At 45.0% G+C, this 17,926-nt stretch overlaps 1 protein-coding gene across 2 annotated transcripts in view; it reads left to right on the forward strand.

Annotated features, from left to right (window-relative positions):
- Positions 1-17,926, forward strand: part of CDH4 (cadherin 4) — a 1,524,317-nt gene that overhangs the window by 1,465,172 nt on the left and 41,219 nt on the right. For both annotated transcript variants that reach the window (XM_069243136.1, XM_069243137.1), the window contains exons 12-13: positions 5,641-5,871; positions 11,109-11,342. In XM_069243136.1, coding sequence (XP_069099237.1) covers positions 5,641-5,871; positions 11,109-11,342 — 465 coding nt within the window. The remainder of the gene's footprint in view (positions 1-5,640; positions 5,872-11,108; positions 11,343-17,926) is intronic.

The raw sequence follows: 17,926 nt of genomic DNA on the forward strand, positions 1-17,926 counted from the left end.
AGATTCAGAAAAATATATCTTATATATATATTATTTTATTATATGGCCGTAGCTCAGGATTTCTCACTATCCCAGTGCTTGCCTTGTTCGACTAAAAAGTGACCGCCAGTAACTAAAATCCAGCTCAAGGGCAACCGTGCTGACATGAGCAGGGCCACAGCTCTTTCAGTAATGTTATAGGGGTGCGAGTCTGATAGAGTGTGGACTGTGTTGTTCACTCCACTCCAGTTCCTCCTCAGAGCAATGTGGTGCTGAGGCCCAGGGCAGCAGGCTAGACCAAGTCCATACCCAACAGCAGCAGACCAGGCTTAAGATGCGACAGAGAGACCAGGCCGTTTAGTGGCTGAGACTGCACCTGCATGAAATCTGAACACCTTTGTGTCACATCGACAGGCACTGTGAGGAAAAAAGCGACATTGGCTTCGGACTCATCCCCGGAGCTTTCAGTCTTGTCCCGTCATGAACGTTCACTCACAGCCAGAACTTACTTAGACGCCTAGAAATAACTCAGTTCACATGGAAGTCATATGTTCTATGAAAAAACTACAGAAACACAGCATATGCAAAAACAGTACTCTTAGGAAATGCAAAAAGAAATTAAAATGTAATATAACAAGGGCTGCATCGTTGCTATGGCTTACTCCAAGGCTTTCTACTGGTGTTGTTGAGACTTCAAGCATTTGTTTTAGCTGGTAAAGGACATGAATTCAGGACTCCATAGGGACACCTTTTAAAGTTTTTAATTACTGCCCCACTTGAGACCGGGCAGCAGCCAATCCACTTAAAGCCCTGCAGGCAGCATACTGTTGTGGCATGAGTGCAAGACAGGGGCCCAATTGGATTCATGCATTGGATCCTGTATGTGCATCACATATATCTTCAAAAGTCACTGCACAATCCCAGGCCTGGTCTTAAAAGTGGGCAAATGTTGAAATCTCAAGCATGGCTCACCTCGAGGTCCTCATGAACCCTCGATCCCAAAACGAGCGGAGCGTTCACGTGGCATCTGTCTGCCCTTACATTCTAACCGTATGCACCAGGAGTTAATGACAAAACAGTGACATCAGACAGTCACCATCACTGTCTCAGTTTAGGAATGACCTCAAGACCTGGCTGTTTGACTGATCTCTGAGGTCACCCCTCAGCACCTTGAGACCCTATGGGTGAGTAATGCGCTTTTAAAGTTTGTGATTGATTGATTGACCTTTGATGTAAAACTTATGAGAGAAAGAAATACCCATCTAGTAGTTGTACTGTACAGTGTGAAGCTAGAAAATAGGTGTCTCTCCCAGCTTCCCAGATTGAACATATTGTGTGATCCTAGGCAACTATTTTATTTCACCCAGCTTCCCTTTTCTTTATTATCATAAGTGCGAGTACCTTTAAATGTGTGACTTCAGGAAGTGCACTGAGGAAAGAAACCTTTTGGGTAACAGACCATAATGTTGCTTGATCTATATTAAGAATCTAGGCCACTTATGGGGTACTCATGACATCACGGGTGCACCCGACAACTGACTTGCCTCCAATTTCACTTGTAACATTGTTGTTACGGCAAAGGAAGCATAGAATATTTTTACGTTTCTGTGTTAAAACCACTACTTTTAATAAATGCCTCCCAGTGCAGTGATATATTCTGAAGTATTAAGATAAATCACATCCGCGTGTTAAAGAAATACACTTTGTTTGAAAGTGACATTTGACATAGTAGAAGCATGTTTGCTCTTGACGTAAGCATGTGTGTTGGCAGTTTGTACCTGAATACATTTGGGAGCCTAGACCAAACCAGTAAATCCATCCCCCGTTAGTCTGGCCTGATGGCTCTGCTGCTTCCAGCAGGGGAACTGGACACCAGGAAAGGAGCATTGTTGGAAGGGTTTCCATCTCTCCTTAGCCAGCCTCCGCGCTCTGTGATACCCGATGCAGGACCTAAAGACAGCATGTGTGTGGGCTCAACTTCTTAAAAAACGACAGACTGCACCTTCGATGAGGACATTATATTCATTCAGCTCATCGGGCCTTGCCATCACCGACTTCATCAAGGTCATTCGCCTCCAAGAGGCACAGCGAGCGAAAAAGTGCAAAGGAAATAGAAAATAAATGGTGTTTAACCAATTATTGTTATCAATTATTATTAACTCCACATCCATCCATAACTTCAAGGTACATAGACGTGGAGTTTAAAAAAATCTACATTTAACAATCTATACTTACATTCCTAACATAGTGGTAGGCGATATGCTGCACTTAATATTGTTGTATGTCAATATTTTGCCACTCAGTATTGTGACACTGATAGTATATTATGTATTCTGTGTGTGTAGTGAGATCAGAGCTAAGACAACCTCTGATTGACAAGCAATACTTATTTACATCTTAAAACAACAGTTTCCACTACCCAAAAATGCTGTTGGCACCAATGTCATAGGCAAGCTTGCCACAAGGATATTCACCTCCTATCAGCTTGACAGAATACCTGGTCACTGCCTCAAAACATCTGGTAAAAGTGGTGGTCTTTAAGATCTCAGCTGGCACAGTAAGGAAGAGCAGACTTTACACATTGAACCCATTTCTTATTAGGGCAGCAGTTTATCTGTTTCCCACCCAAAAAAAAACCACAACCTTAGTTTTGTATGTATTTATTGTCAGAAACTGAGGAGCTGTCAAGTCTTCTACATCGTGGGGTCATGTCAAGCGTCCAGAGGATGTTCTGACTTAAAGTTAAGTATCAGCTACGTAGGGGCGCCTGGTGAATCCAGGGGCGGAAAACTGTTCGTCCAGATAGTTCACTGGGAGATTGATTAACAGTTCCAACAGCTCCATTCCAGGGGTTATCACGAGACGCGTGTTTCATGCTAGTTATGCAGTGCACAACTGGCATACTGGGAGAATCCTCTAGGATTGATGTAACATCCTAGGGTCTCAGAGGCACAAGATTTCAACCCCATATCACAGTCAGTGATGTCACTCTTTTACTGAATCCCCCACAATGCCTAGTGCAGTCGTCCAGTATCCACCCCAGCCATCTCTGCACTCAAATGAGTCATAAATCCTAACATTAGAGGGCAACGGGTTCCTAGTGATATTGCAATATGAAGATACAAGAAGGGGATGAAGTGTGTGTGAACCTTGGAATGACAACTGAAAGGCTGTCTTCCAGCAGTGTTTCATTTTCTTCTGAGACATCCTCCATGACCAGGATGAGATACCATTATACGTATCACACTCAGTGCATACCCATGTCTAGGTGCACTTTGATCAGTAACTTAGGGGCATATTTATGAGCCCCTAGCAACCCTAGCATCATTATTTTTTACGTTAATGTGGCCTGAGGCCGAAATTCCTGTGCTGTATTTACAGAGTGGCGCAATGCATGCATTGCGCCACTCTGTAACCCTTTGCACTACATTATGCCTGCGCCAGGCATAATGTATGCAAAACAGGCGTTCCCCCGTTAGGGAGGCCGAAAAATTGCAGAAGGAAATCTATGAGATTTCTTTGCGCCATTGATTACGGGACTTTTACCGCCTGATCAGAGCAGGTGTTAAAAGGGAGCTCCCATTATTTAGAATGGGTCCCTACGTACACTGCAGGAGTCCACCAACATTTTTGTGCTACTCCTGCAGAGTACATCAATAGCGTCACTATTGCCCCCTACCCTGCACCATGGTGCGACGTATTTTAAATACAGCGCACACATGCTGGCAGTAGGGGGGGTGCTAAGGGGCGCAGGGAAAGTGGCGCTGCACTAGGGGCAGCAATAAATCTGCCCCTTAGTTTTCTCCTTCTCACCAGATGGGGAGGTGTGGGGGGGAATGATTAGCAGAATGTCAAAACAAGAGGGAGAGGTGATCATCTGGGTTTGAGGAGAATACTAGATTTCACTTCACAATCTTCCTCTTCATTCGGTTAGTGATGCTTTTACTGATCACATTTCATAATTATAGTGCGAATCCATTTCCTCTTTTACTGATGTAATTCAGATGATTGTCAGCCAACACGCGCTTCACAGTCTGAAGGCTTTCTTAAACAACTGACAGTATGTCCTTATTTGGCTTCGCAATTATTTTTTTTATTTTTTGTGGACTGAGTAACTTCTTAAAAGATTCACTCTAGTTTCATCTCCTATATTGTGAGATTTTATATTTCTGGGTATAATTCTCAGGATATTAAGTCCGTGGCAGCATGCTCGGTGTCTGTCATTTATACTACAGTGCCCTGGTGGCAAACCTAAGAATCTTAAGGATCTACTACAAAGAAATAAATAAACCAAGACGGTGGATATCTCGTAACAAGATAGGCGATTAAAATAGAAACAGCATATTTCAAAATCCATACAATGTCCAAGTTAACAAAATTAATCAATCTATGCCAATAAAATGTCAAAACTTCAAGGCAGTCATGCCATGGAGAAACTATTCGGATTGTGAAAACATGTCAGCAGACAAGATAACCTCAATAAGAAATAAAGAAATAAAAATAAAAAAAACAGTAAAAACACGAACTGTGATCAGTACATTTCTCTTCAACCAGAATAGTCCCCGACGATGGTTGTCAGAGGATCTCTGGTTTCTCTATCAAACCAAGAAATTAAATCTTTAGAACTTAATGTTATAAGGATGTCGGACGTAGGAAAGTGCACAGAAAATAAAAGAGGCGAGATCAAGAATCCGAAACAACCGCTTTATCAAGAAAAGGAAGTTGTTTGCATTCCCTCTCTCCTCCCACCTCCCCCAATTTAATCAGGGACACATTGAGGTGCTAGATGCGTCTGATCTGAAGAACAGTCTGTAAACTTTATAGGAGGTTGTCTTAGTAAGGAAGTATGCTATTTATAATTTTGTGAACTTCATATATCACGGTTTTGGATGAACCAACATATTAGTCAAACCACACAGATTCCTGCTGCACCATCTGATCCCCAGGGTGTCAAAGATGCACTTTACTCTTATCATGAGTGACCAGTAGTGTCCTGAGCACAGCTGTGAGCAGCTCTTCTGAATGTTGACAACTCAACGCGTGCACCTATCTGCGACTATTGGCGAGTGCCTCGTGGACCGGCCCCTTGCTGATACTTCTCAGTGACCACAGGGAAGGTCCAGTGCTGACGTCTCTTGGTGACCACAGGGAGCCCCCTGCACATTTCTCTCTGCGGCCCCAGGGTATGCCCACATAATGATGCCTCTCTGCTATCCCTAGGCAGACATCCCTGGTAAGCCTTTCTGTCAGGGCACCCCCCACTTACTGATGCTTCTCTGCGACCCAGGGGCCGTCATGCAAATGCCCCTATATCAAGCTTCCCTGCTAATGCCGTTCTGTGACCAGTGGGCAGCCCCCTAATTATGCCTCTCTATGACCCAGGGAGCCCCCCTACACATGCCTTTCTCTGACCCCTAGGCAGGCTTCCCTGATAATGGCTGTCACCCTAGGCAAGCCCCCCTATGGATGCCTCTCTATGACCCCGGAGGGCCTCCTGCAAATGCCCCTCAGCGGCCCCTGAAGCAAGCTTCCCTTCTAATGCTTCTCTGTCACCCCAGTCCCCCCGATGATGCCTCTCTGACCCATTGACAGGACCCCTGCTGATGAGTCTCTGTGTCTCTTGGGAGGCCACCCAATGACGTCTCTTCTTCCCTCACACAGGTGTGCCTCCAGCCAGTGGCACAGGTACGCTGCAGATCTACCTCATTGATATCAACGACAATGCTCCAGAACTCATACCAAAGGAAGCCCAGATCTGTGAGAGGCCCAATGCACACGCCATCACCATCACAGCCACCGACGCCGACCGAAAGCCCAACGGCCTACCTTTCAACTTCGAATTGCCACCGTCGTCCGTAGCCAAGAGGAACTGGACCATCACACGCATCAATGGTAAGAGTTAACCTGTGACCTATACATATTTAAAGACTCTTGTGTTAAAGGACACAAGCTCGGTGCTGTAAACTGCGCCAAACACTAAGTTATCCTCATTTCCAGTTCATTTAATCCCTAGTTAAAAGAGCTATGTTCTAGGCTACAGTAACTGTCTCAGCGAGACATATATTGTAGTGATTATGTTGACAGTAAGTTAAGTTGCAATCCTGTCCAGTAAATACTTTGAAATGTCATTTAGTGGGTAAACTGCTTAATAATCCAATGGATAAATAGAGATGCGGCCTAGTGGCTTACTTAAAATATACTTAATGGGACATGTTTGAGTTGTCTTGTGGTTAAGGTGAGTTGTAATTTGATGATTAGACTAACATTTGATTGTGTTGCAATACGGTCTAGGGGTTAAGTTGTGATATAATCTGGTAGTTAAGTAGAAATCTAAGGTAGTGGGGTAGTTCAAATTCGGTTAAGTAAGTAATCTGAGAATTGGACTAGTGGTTAGGCTGAGAAATAGTATATTTGTTAGCTGAGATATTGTTACCTTTAGATGCAGTTAAAATGAGCTGCAGACTAGTAGCAAAGTTATTCACTCTTGATCCGAAGACCGTAGATTCCCCACTGGACCACTAATGACCATCACCTAGATCTTCAGTTGCCTACTTTTCTGAATAAGAAGGTTTCTTAGAAGTGAGCTAAGTGTGCCTGTTGAGTGGTTTGTAATTACGTGGACATGTTTATTTAGTCTTGAGCACTATAAGATGGGATAGCAAGGCTCTGATGCGTCGCGAGGACAGTTCTACTCTTTACAACTGCTCATTACAAATATGTTTGCTAATGTAATCTTTGTGCAGGCACTTAGCGACAGACTGTTGGCTTATTGATTCTCACTCTCGCATTGAGGCCATTTTACACAATGCATTAGCTTTGCATGCACGTACTAAGTAGGATAGTATCTAGCCAGTAACCTGAGTAGTGATTTCCTCTACTGAGCAATCGAGTTCTTATATTTGTGAGATGTATGCAGAATATATGCGGATTTGGAATCGCGGGTTTGGGGGAAGATAAGGTCCCGATTGGATGGCCACAACCTGACAGAAAAGTTGTGGCTGCCATTTCGTTTGTCACATCGGCTCAGGGTTGGAGAAGATGAGTGAAAAAACACATATGGGGTGAGGATACAATATATCCTGACCCCATAGAAAACATAGAGGGGTCCTTGTGGGCAAAATTGCCCAGTTATTTTTTTCAGTCTGATCCGCAGATCCACGGATTCCGAATTTGCTAATCTGGGGCTGGATTCACAATTCCAGAGAGAAATTGGGGGGTGGGGGAACACACCCTGCATCAAAACTCATGCTGCACACTGCCAAAGGTTGAGCACAGCTTGGGTTCAGGTGCATGCATGAGGGTTGACCGCCCCTTGTCGCGCATGGCCTTTGGCCATGCACAGCGCTGCTTATATTTATGTGTGTGTGCTAAAAAAACATGGAAATTCACTGAAAAAAACAATGGTTTCAGGGACGTTATAGTTGGGTTCTGAATTAACTCACACAAAACCTTAGAAACTCAGCAGTTATAGTTAAAGTTTTTTCAAGTAACTATAACTTGTGTCCTAAAATCACTATAACTCATGCCCTCATCATGCACTGATAATTCCCCCAGATATTACAGCACTCTTGACGACTTCTATAACGTCATTATTATAAATATAAATGAAACATTAGCAGCCAAATTATTGAAGAAAAAACTGTGCATGGGGGGCGAGAGTTATAGTTACTTGAAATAACTAACTATAACTGCTGAATCTTTATGGTTTTGTACAAGTAAATTCCAAACCTAACTATAACGCCCCTGTAACCTTTGTTTCTTTCAGTGAATTTATATATATCATTGCTCTCCTGGTGCTTCGACCGAGCTGCCTGCTTTGGGAGTGGCGCGTAGCATCCGGTGCGGTTGTATGATGTAATCATGCATGCTGCAACCACGCATGCCTGAACATCGTGGTCGGAACAACGACCGCATTGTTTCCACGCATGTCTAGTAATGACGTGTGGAAACGGCATGCGTGGTTGTCGCATGCCATCCCCCACTCTAAAAACAGAAGTACCCCTACCCTTAAAAACTACCCCAATACACCCCCACCCACCCTGAGCCCTAAAACAGACTCCCCCCACCCCCAAAAATAAAACAACCCATCCCCTAAAAACAAAACTACCCGGACCCCCGCCCCTAAAAACAGAATTACCCCGACTCCCACCTTAAAAAACTACCCAGATACCCCCGCACACAACCCTGAGCCCTAAATCTGACCCTCTCCCCCAAAAATAAAACTACCCAACCCCTTATAACCCTGATCCCCCCACCCTGCACCTATAAACCCAACCCACCGCCTTCCCCGAATACAAAATTACCTCAACACCCCACCCCTAAAAACCCGCCTCCCACCCGCCCTAAATACAAAATTACCCCAAGCCCCACCCCTAAAAACCTGCCCCAACCCTAAATACAAAATTACCCTGATCCTCCCACCCCATCCCAATAACCTGCCCCCCACCTGCTCTAAATACAAAATTACCCCAACCCCTCCACCCCTGCCCCTAAAAACCCAACCCCCCCACCTGTCCTGAATACAAAATTACCCCAACCCCCACCCCTAAAAACCCGACCCCCCCCACCTGCCCTGAATACAAAATTGCCTCGACCCACCCCTAAAAACCTGCCACCGCCCTAAATACAAAATTACCCCGACACCCCCACCCCTAATAACCTGCCCCACCTCCACTAAATACAAAATTACCCCAACCCCCGCTCCTAAAAACCCAGCCTCCCACCCGCCCTAAATACAAAATTACCCCAACCCCCACCCCTAAAAACCTATCCGCCCTAAAAACATCTTTACCCCAACCCCTCCACATAAAAAATTACCCCGACTACCCGCTCTACCCCTAAAAACCCGACCAGTGCGTTGTTCAGTATATGAGTGGTTAAGGCAGAGAAAAAGGTCTGCATTGTTCTGGCGAGCGTTGTTCCGCTTGCCTGAACAACGCAGGCGTGGTTCCGGGTGCGTTGTTCTGGATCTTTCCCATCAGGTGCGGCTACTGGCATCATACGTCCACAAGAAAATACCCAATGAAGAGTATAAGCACCACTCAGGGACGTTTTGACAAAGTTTTAATTATAATAAAATCACCAGCCCCAGCTGGGGCTGGTGATTGTATTATAATAATTAAAACTTTGCTTAAACGTCCCCGATTGCACGCACGCTCTTTATTGAGTATTTTCTTGTGGATATATATATATATACATCTAATATATAATGTAGATGTACTTTATGACTATTTTACCAACAGAATAACAAATGAATTGAACGCATTTTTTGGAAATTATTTTTCCCATTCTGGTTTAATCCTTAGTGGAAAAGAGCTATGGCTCTGGCAGGTGTTGTGTGAATGTGCTGGGTCCAAGCCTGGGGGGGTCATTCAGAGAACTGTTGACTCCATCCATCTAAACTACAAAGGAGTCGGCTGCTTAGCGGCCGAGGTGTTACCGATGCACACCCCCCTTCTGTGACTAGAAGTTGGCGTCGTTTGGCCCATGAGACTGGATCCTGGCCAGATATTCGGGGTAACAACTTGAGATAAATTTGCATGCACAGAATAGAGATATTACAGTGTAAATTGGGGTAATTTTTATTAGAGTCTGGGGTTACCTGGAAATGTACCATGGCTGCAGACATTCCTTTTTGATTAGTGAGAGGCAGGATCGCCATCATTATTAAGGGCATAAGTTTTCCACGAAGACTCATCTAGTTTAAAAACTTGGAGGCTGTTCATATCGACAATTTTCTGTCATTTCTGATTAATTTCTAACCTATTTCTTCGAGCCATGAAGCTAACATGTAGATTTTCCTCTTTAAAAGAAATCTGTGCTCACATCCTCCCCTCTGTCCTTACCTCTTGAGGGAAGTGGTTGCTGACATCTTGATTTTGTGGCGGACAGGTGGCTGTGGTGTTGCTTTGATCGGTGGTTGTTTCCACCAGTGGGATGCTAGTGCAGTCCGTAGCGCTCTGATTCCAGGAGCACAACTGATGCATGCGCGCCTTCCCCACAGACTCCCTACAGGACGACTCACTGCCTCATTGGAGGAAGAGATGTTTCATGCCATCTTAGAGTAATGTCATTTCCTAGATATCCCTCAGCATCTGTGTGCTCCACAATGGCTCTATTAATGCAACTGAAATGGCTTCCTTATTCTCCCCTGTCGTTTCTGCTGCCACCTACGTAGTGTGTGTGGCCTCCTCCAAGCCCCTCTCCACCTACACCCTTAACTACGTGCCCACAGTCCCTGCTCAGTCACCTATTTTGGGAGTCACAAAACAGCCATTTGTATCGACGGGGACAGACTGGCCTCCAGGTCAGTGAGGGCCGCGTTTTGTGTTTTTTGTGGGCTGGTTTAAAAGCAGTTTGGGGTTACTTTGGATTTCCCTGTTCTTAGCACAAACATTGCCTACAACAAGTACAAATGCATGCAGGTTCCCATCCCTTACAAAGCACTCATACAGCGTCAGTGGAGGAATGCAAAATGATGCCCCCCCCTTGCAGAATGTGATGAGGACCCCTGAATATCCCACACCTCACAGATATTCATTGACTCTGGGCTGAATGGGGCCCCTTTGAAGGGTTGGTGCCCCCTCCCACCCGGGCCTGCGTCACACCCCTGCACAGCGTGTATCTTTCCACGTCGGAACTGCTGACTCTGTCCCAATCTGACCCGGGGGATTGGGGTCTGGGAGATGCCAAGCATTACATGGTTATTTGCCCTGGAATTCTTTTTCACTTCCAGAGCAGGGCCGTGCGTTCAGGTGCTCGGTGGGGGAAGCTGACGCCGGTGAGTGGTGTGAAAAGCTGGCATTGGTTGGTGAGCAGTGCACAGAAGGAACCCTCTCTGGTGGATACTTAGAGACGGTGGCACTTGTGCACGGTACGAGAAATCTGCATTCCTGGAGACTTCACCCACTTGATCTTTCCACCTCCAACCTGTTTCTAGTCTATACCCTTAATTCTACCACTCAGTGACCGGCAAATCAGTTCTCACTATCCAACATACAAGAAAACGCGATGAAATGGTCAGCTTTGTTTGCTAAACGTGTTGTGGATGTGTGTGTTGTCGCCTGTGCCTCTGTGGGATGTGGCTAAAGCCTCTGCTGTTCTTTTTAATCTTTTTTTTTCTTCCCCAGGCACATATGCACAGCTCAACCTACAGCTCACGTACATGGAGGCGGGGGTGTATGATGTACCAGTGATAGTGACGGATTCCGGGAACCCACCCATGTTCAACACCTCCATCATCAAAGTCAAGGTGTGCCCATGTGACGAGAACGGCGATTGTGCCACCATCGGGGCTGTGGCCGCGGCGGGGCTGGGCACCGGTGCCATCATTGCCATCTTGATATGCATCATCATCCTGCTGAGTGAGTACTGTCCGGGGGTGTGGGGCACATACAGTCATCCCTGTCCAGCGTTGGGGGATCCAGGGCATCAGTGCTTAATTTGTAAATAAAAACGTGCGGTGCCCAAAGCCCTCCTCTTAGACACACGGCTGCTGCAATTAAATGTGTGAACACGGAATACTGAGGCAGCGTAATCCCGAAGCCATCTCGGGCCTCTTCAATCCATTTAAAGCCTCTCCCTGCCCCTTAAACACACTATAGCAGCTTCCTTCTCTCTCCCATTCTGACGCTTTTTCGTTTTTCTCTCCCTTTGTCTTTCCCATATGCGTCTTCTGCTCGCAGCAAAAGCTTGAGGCAGAAGAATAAGCCCCACAGAGAGCAGAACATGGCGTTACTTCTTGGCTTGCCATTGGCCACGCGGAGCAGAGTTTCATGCCATGCATGATGGCCCATCTGAGCCTTTTAGGCTTACATTCTTCATTTCTTTTAAATCCACGGACCTTGAAACAATTAAAATATTGCAGCCTTATCCATTTCTCACATGGGTCCTGCCAATGTTGTCTAGTGTCCCACACTTATATAAGGTTACCACTCTGAAAAAAACCTCGACCTTACGGTTTCTGTCCAATACCCAACAAGGTCAAAGCGTTGCCACAGCACATATCACCCGCACAAGAGCGAGACTCCATTGGATGCTATTCCGGCTACAGAATCATGGATTTAAAACATTGATGTACACTGGCTACCTCATAATAAGTGCATATATGAATGTATACATTCACACATATTGACAAATGGTGCTCTGTATGATTTCTAAGAATTGATTGGATTGATTGCTACGGGGTCCCCTTTATGGCACTTAACTTGCCAGGATCCCTTGCCAATGAGCCTGAACAGATGCATAACCCTTGAGTACAACAGAAGAAAAATCTCCCTCTTCCTTGTATTAATGGACCAAATACCTCTAAAATGTATCATTTTCCCAATTATTCCAAACATCTTTTAATTGCTCATTTCTCAAAAACTACTCCATGGATTTTCACCAAACCAAAAAAAAGCCACTATCTTGAGTAAAATTCTACCTTCTTGCGAAAACCGCTGTAATTCCACACAGTCTTTTTGCTATATGGAAGAGCAAAGAATCCCTTGGGGTTGAAATGAGAAGGGTGATGGCACTTTTAGGGTTCCCCCTTTTTCTTTGCCCTTGCTCGATGGATCTGCATGATACTTGACATGACGACCCCAAAGTGGAAGTACTTTTCTTTTGGAAAACTTAATGCAGATTCGTTGAATGCTGCCAAAGTTATTAATAAGACAAAAACTGTTTAACAACATTGATGCTATTGCTGCAAGTGTACTATACACAGACACTCACATATGTATGTATCTGTGTGTGTGTGTGTGTGTGTGTGTGTGTGTGTGTGTGTGTGTGTGTGTGTGTGTGTGTGTGTGTGTGTGTGTGTGTGTGTGTGTGTGTGTGTGTGTGTGTGTGTGTGTGTGTGTATATATATATATATATATATATATATATATATATATATTTAAATAATTCACCTGATCTGGATTGTGGAAACTTTTGGGATGATCCATCAAGCGAGCATCAGAAGAAAGGGGGGGTCCCCAAAACATTGATGGCCTCATTATGAGAATGGCCGTCCAAGCACTGCCAGCCTTGCGGTGACGGTGGGACTGCCGCAACTGTAGGTGTCCGACCATCATAGTACAGCCCTGGTGGGTGGACCCACCAGGGGACCGTTGTCTTTACTGGGAACAAGGTTTCCGACAGTCCGAGGGCAGTCTGAGTTGTACTCCACCAGGACGGCGCAGAGTTCAGTGCTGCCTGGCTGATTACAGCTCAGCTTTCCGCCAGCCTTCTTATGGTGGGGTCCCTGCCATGAGAAGGCTGGCAGGAAGCCTGTGCCGGGGGCTACAGGGGGCCGCCTGGCCTGGGCCCCCGGAAGGCGCACTGTCTGCTTGCTTTGCAGACAGTGGTCATTCTGAGGGTGCTGTGTGCTACTCGTAGCCAAATTCCCACCTACTACAATGTTTCCATCAGTCAGCCTTGCGGGAACATTGCAATACACACGGGGGAATGTGGGTCACCACATGGCAATGGTATCCTCCACGCAAGTTTGGCGGTCCTGCGGTGGGACCGTCAAACTCATAATATTGTCCTGAGTTCCTATGTTTTTCTTTTTTTCCACTTGTTTATACTATTTTTTTTTTGTTCAAAATACCAATACAATTTGATTTGATTTTTCTTTTATAGAGCATGACATGCCCGTAGTTGAAACTACATGGGAAGAGTAAACACAGTGGAACACTGCAGCAATGATGGATACAAAGATTGATACAAAATCATAAAGCACATTGGATGCCTCACAGAGCACCTACCTGGCGGGTGAACACCTCAACCATTTCAACAACAAATAACATACTAGTACAGATCACAGAAGGTCCTGCCCGGCCCCCAAGACTGCCAAATAATAAACTCACCTGCTTCTTCTGCACAACAACATCCAGATTCTGAATTCACACATGCCTAAGGAGATACCGGGGACGTAAAGTTCCTATGTAAATTCCCATTAGAAACTCTGTCACAGCTAGAAGAAAATAGGCTTAACAAAATTACACCAAAATTGGCAGAAAGTTATAATATTACTCAAAAAGTGTGCTTTTTGTTGTTTGCTGTAAAAAAGTTTTCAAGAAACTTATGTTCAAGGAGGTGCTAGGGGTGGTCATGAAGGACTGTAAAAAATTGTAGTTTAAAAAAAATAGTTTCCATCACAGGCTTCACAAACCCTGGGGCTGATTTTGTAGACTCCAAATGTGGCGAACCCTGGAAAACAGTCAACATAACCATGGGAAGGGGTCTTGTACGCTCGATGGACCTCCAGTTGAGTTTATGGTCCCAGTACCAGGTCCACAAACCTCACAGTAGATCCAGCAAGGGTCCAAGAGTCTGCAGGGGTTTGTGCACTTCAAGGCAAGGTCTGTGAACCTCTGTAAACTACATTTTAACAAATGCAGCCCTTGCACATTGTGGATGATACACTCCTGGTGGGTTTAGAGCAGTGCCTGCAGCCAAATCACACTGTGCACATTGAAAGACCAGTGCAGTGGGGCTGGGTGGACAGCGGTAGTTTGGGCTCAAGATATGGTCACAGCCAACCCCCGCTGCACACAGTCAGATGCATATGTTTAAAAAAACATATGGGGTGGGGTTTCAAAAATGACATTTTCCATTTTAACTCCAGTAGGAGTATTTGGTCCCATATGCATAAAAACTGTCGTATACACAATTGCACAAAACTGGGCTTATAAATAGAACTTTACTAAAGGAGTCCTTCCTTGGCTTCGCGTAAACCTGTTCATTAGTTTTTATGAAAACAACATTTACAAATTGCTCCAGTCTGGACCTTGAAGAAGTTAAATTATAGCGATCTCAGAGCCGTTTATTCCCGAAAGCACTGTGGATTCATAAATCCCCCCAAAAATAAAAGCGTAGTATTGACGAGGGAGCTTTATCCTCAGTCGTCTATTGCAAGTTTACGACTTCCCTGTAGATTTGCAAATCTGCTGTTCTGTGATTGTCACAAAAAAACGTTTGATTGCAGTCAGCATTACCCAACACGACGCAATGAGCCCCGTGTGGGGAATAGCAAAAAAGAATAGAGGGCATTGGTGGGGAGGCCCAAGAAGGAAATCAAATAAATATCAAAAACATGATTCTTATTTCAGGGAATCGTGAACCCTTCATGGGTCCCAAGGACCGTCTTGTGGTCTCAGGATCCACAAATCCCCTGCAGGTTTTGGGAACCACCACCTTGGTTTCCAGTAGCGCTGTGTACCTAGCTATGCTCCTTGGTTGAAAATGCAGAGCACGGCTTCTTTCGCAACTCGACTGCATAGGATTAGGGTTTAATTTCACATCCCCCTAATATTAGCTCATTCTGCTCTCTCTTGCACTCCTCATCTCCCAGAATGCATCGGATAGTTTGATAAATGACAGGACTGGCTGAACGTGTCACGTGGGATGGGATCACGTGGCACTGGGAGTTCTCCTCTCCCCCTTCACACTTCACTCATCCCCCTTTGTGGCAGCTGCTCCCCTGCTGAAGATGTGGCTGGACAGGTAGTCAGGTGTGTCTTTGAACAGGTGCAGGATCCTAGGCGTGTTTTGTCTTGTGAGGACACAACACCTATTAAAAGAAATACCATAGCTATAAACATAATCAGCATAAGACAAGTCTTCCGTGAACTTGTGACCTATAAATGTCCCCCAAGACTAAAGGGCAGGAATGTCCAACATAGGTACAGATCCACACCCAATTTTCAGTATCTCCACATGTAACAAATTTGCAAACAATTCATCTAAATAAAACTCCTTAACACAGTCAGTGGTTATCCTAAAACTCTGGCATGGAACCTACTCAGCCCAGGTCGGACAACCTTGCTGGAGGTTGAAGGAACTCCTTGGTGATAACTGCTGTCATGACTGGGATCGGTCGCTTGGACTTTACTCCATTAGTTCCATGATGACACCGCTCCAGCCGTCACCACTTGCGGGAGCAAACCGCCATCAAGGGAGGGAACGCAGAACAAAACTACCCCATGTGAGCAGATCCCACCGCTCTCAGTGCGGGTTGATATGCAGCACTTGAATGTCTTTTAGCTTCAATGGATTGGGTTTGAGAGTGGATTGCAGTGCCTCGTGATTCCTTTCAGGCGCATCCACTGCGGCACGTTTGTTTTGGGCGTTCATTGTCGAGACTGATATTTTGAGACACTCTCTAATGCTCTGATGTTCTCGCCTTCAAAAGCCTTAAAAGGATGCATCAGGCATAAAAGCCGCTAATTTGTCGAGAGCAGGTTCTGTTTTGGAAAAAAGTTTGACACTGTTTTGCCTGGTTCCTTGACGTATTTTGACGGCTCAGCAGAAGAAGCTGACAGAGAAGGTCGGCTGATTTCTGTTGCAACCTCCTTGCGATGTTATTCTGAACTGAAGCCGGTGCGCACACGGGCTGACACCGGCGGATCTGTGTACTCCTCGCTGGCAGCCTGCAGGTTGTAATGTCAACCATCCTTTCAAACAGATTATTGTGGGCAAAATATCAAGGGCCAAAATATTGATAAGATTGGTGAATGCTGTTATGTACAGATATACTATTTTTGACGCTACATCAGCATACATTGAAGATAGTGTCAGGGTACACATCTGTGGAATTGAGTAGAGCAAACCCGTTCTTACCCATATATCATTATCTGGTCAGTATTTTGGTCCACAATTATTAAGTGGAGTACTGGCTGCAACGAAGGGGCCACGCCCGGCAGAGATTAGGAGGTTATATTCCACTTGAGGTTAAGATCACCAGACAACTCCATGTCACTAAGGATGCACTGCGGTAGTCCTGACTTTCCTCTAATGCCCCTGGGCATCTTGGGAGTTGTGGTTCTCAAATTTGAACTAAGGTATCTGAAAATGATGGTTTGTAAAGGTAATGCCTAGTACTGGAGTATTGTCTCTTTGGTGAAATGAGACCAGAATTTGCCAACAACTGTGCTGACTAATGCAAGTCGAAATGGGCTCTTCATGAACTACTACACTTGCCAACTGGGATCCACCAACAAATGCAACACAGCCTTGGCCAGATGGAATGACGACAGTGGTACTGTTATAGGGCACTCAGTATTTTACATAGTTTGTAACCAAACTACTAATATGATAACAAATTATGAGTGACTGCCTCACCCCTAACGGCCATTAAAAGGCTCTGGTAGGCCGATTGGCACATATCTCAATGTCCCGGTAGGCCACTCTTGGTGGGGATTCTCCTAAAGCCTGATAATTATTCCCTTTTTAGCATTAGTTGGGAGAAGATTACCTGGAAATTCAAAGAGACGTGAGCTGGAGCCTATGTGGCGATAGACTTGTTGCTCCACCACAACTCTATAGACCATAAGCTTCAGCTGGTCCACTGATTCGTTTACACAGTTGGTGCAATAATTTTGCACACCTGCAAGCAGGAAGAAAAGGTTCATACAGGGATAATAGACAAAAGATGCAAACTTTTATATCTGTATCAATGGTGGGTTCATTTATAAATAGCATAGATTGAAAGGTGTAAAAGAAAAAACACAGACCATACCTTGTAAGAATGCTTACTTGCATTACTGGCAAAGATGTCTGAGGGAAGGGGCCCATGTCTGTATTCCCTGATGCTGAAAATAGTCGAAATGATGATAAACAATTAGGTAACAGGCTAGCACACAAGTATTCCGCTCCTAGGTGCAAACAAGCATTTGCAATGCAGCGGGTCTCACGTTTGCTCGAGTTAGACCTATTAGCATTGTAAGTTCCTAACTGGACTTTACTTCCCACTTAAATTTAAAATGAAAAGTAAAATAGTTGATATAAACAAACTGATTCAAAGCACCACGGCTAGCATGAGCGCGAAGAAGAGACACAAATAGAAAAAAGTTCGCTTGCAGTCAAAAGTATTGGCAATCATGCAATTATCGATGTAACAACAGCAGTCTGCACGGCGGGAACAAAACCATCCCAAGAAGGGAAAAACGAACAGCATTTAGCAATGATAAAGGAT

The sequence above is a fragment of the Pleurodeles waltl genome, chromosome 7, assembly GCF_031143425.1.
Source record: "Pleurodeles waltl isolate 20211129_DDA chromosome 7, aPleWal1.hap1.20221129, whole genome shotgun sequence".
In the NCBI taxonomy this organism is placed as follows: domain Eukaryota; kingdom Metazoa; phylum Chordata; class Amphibia; order Caudata; family Salamandridae; genus Pleurodeles; species Pleurodeles waltl.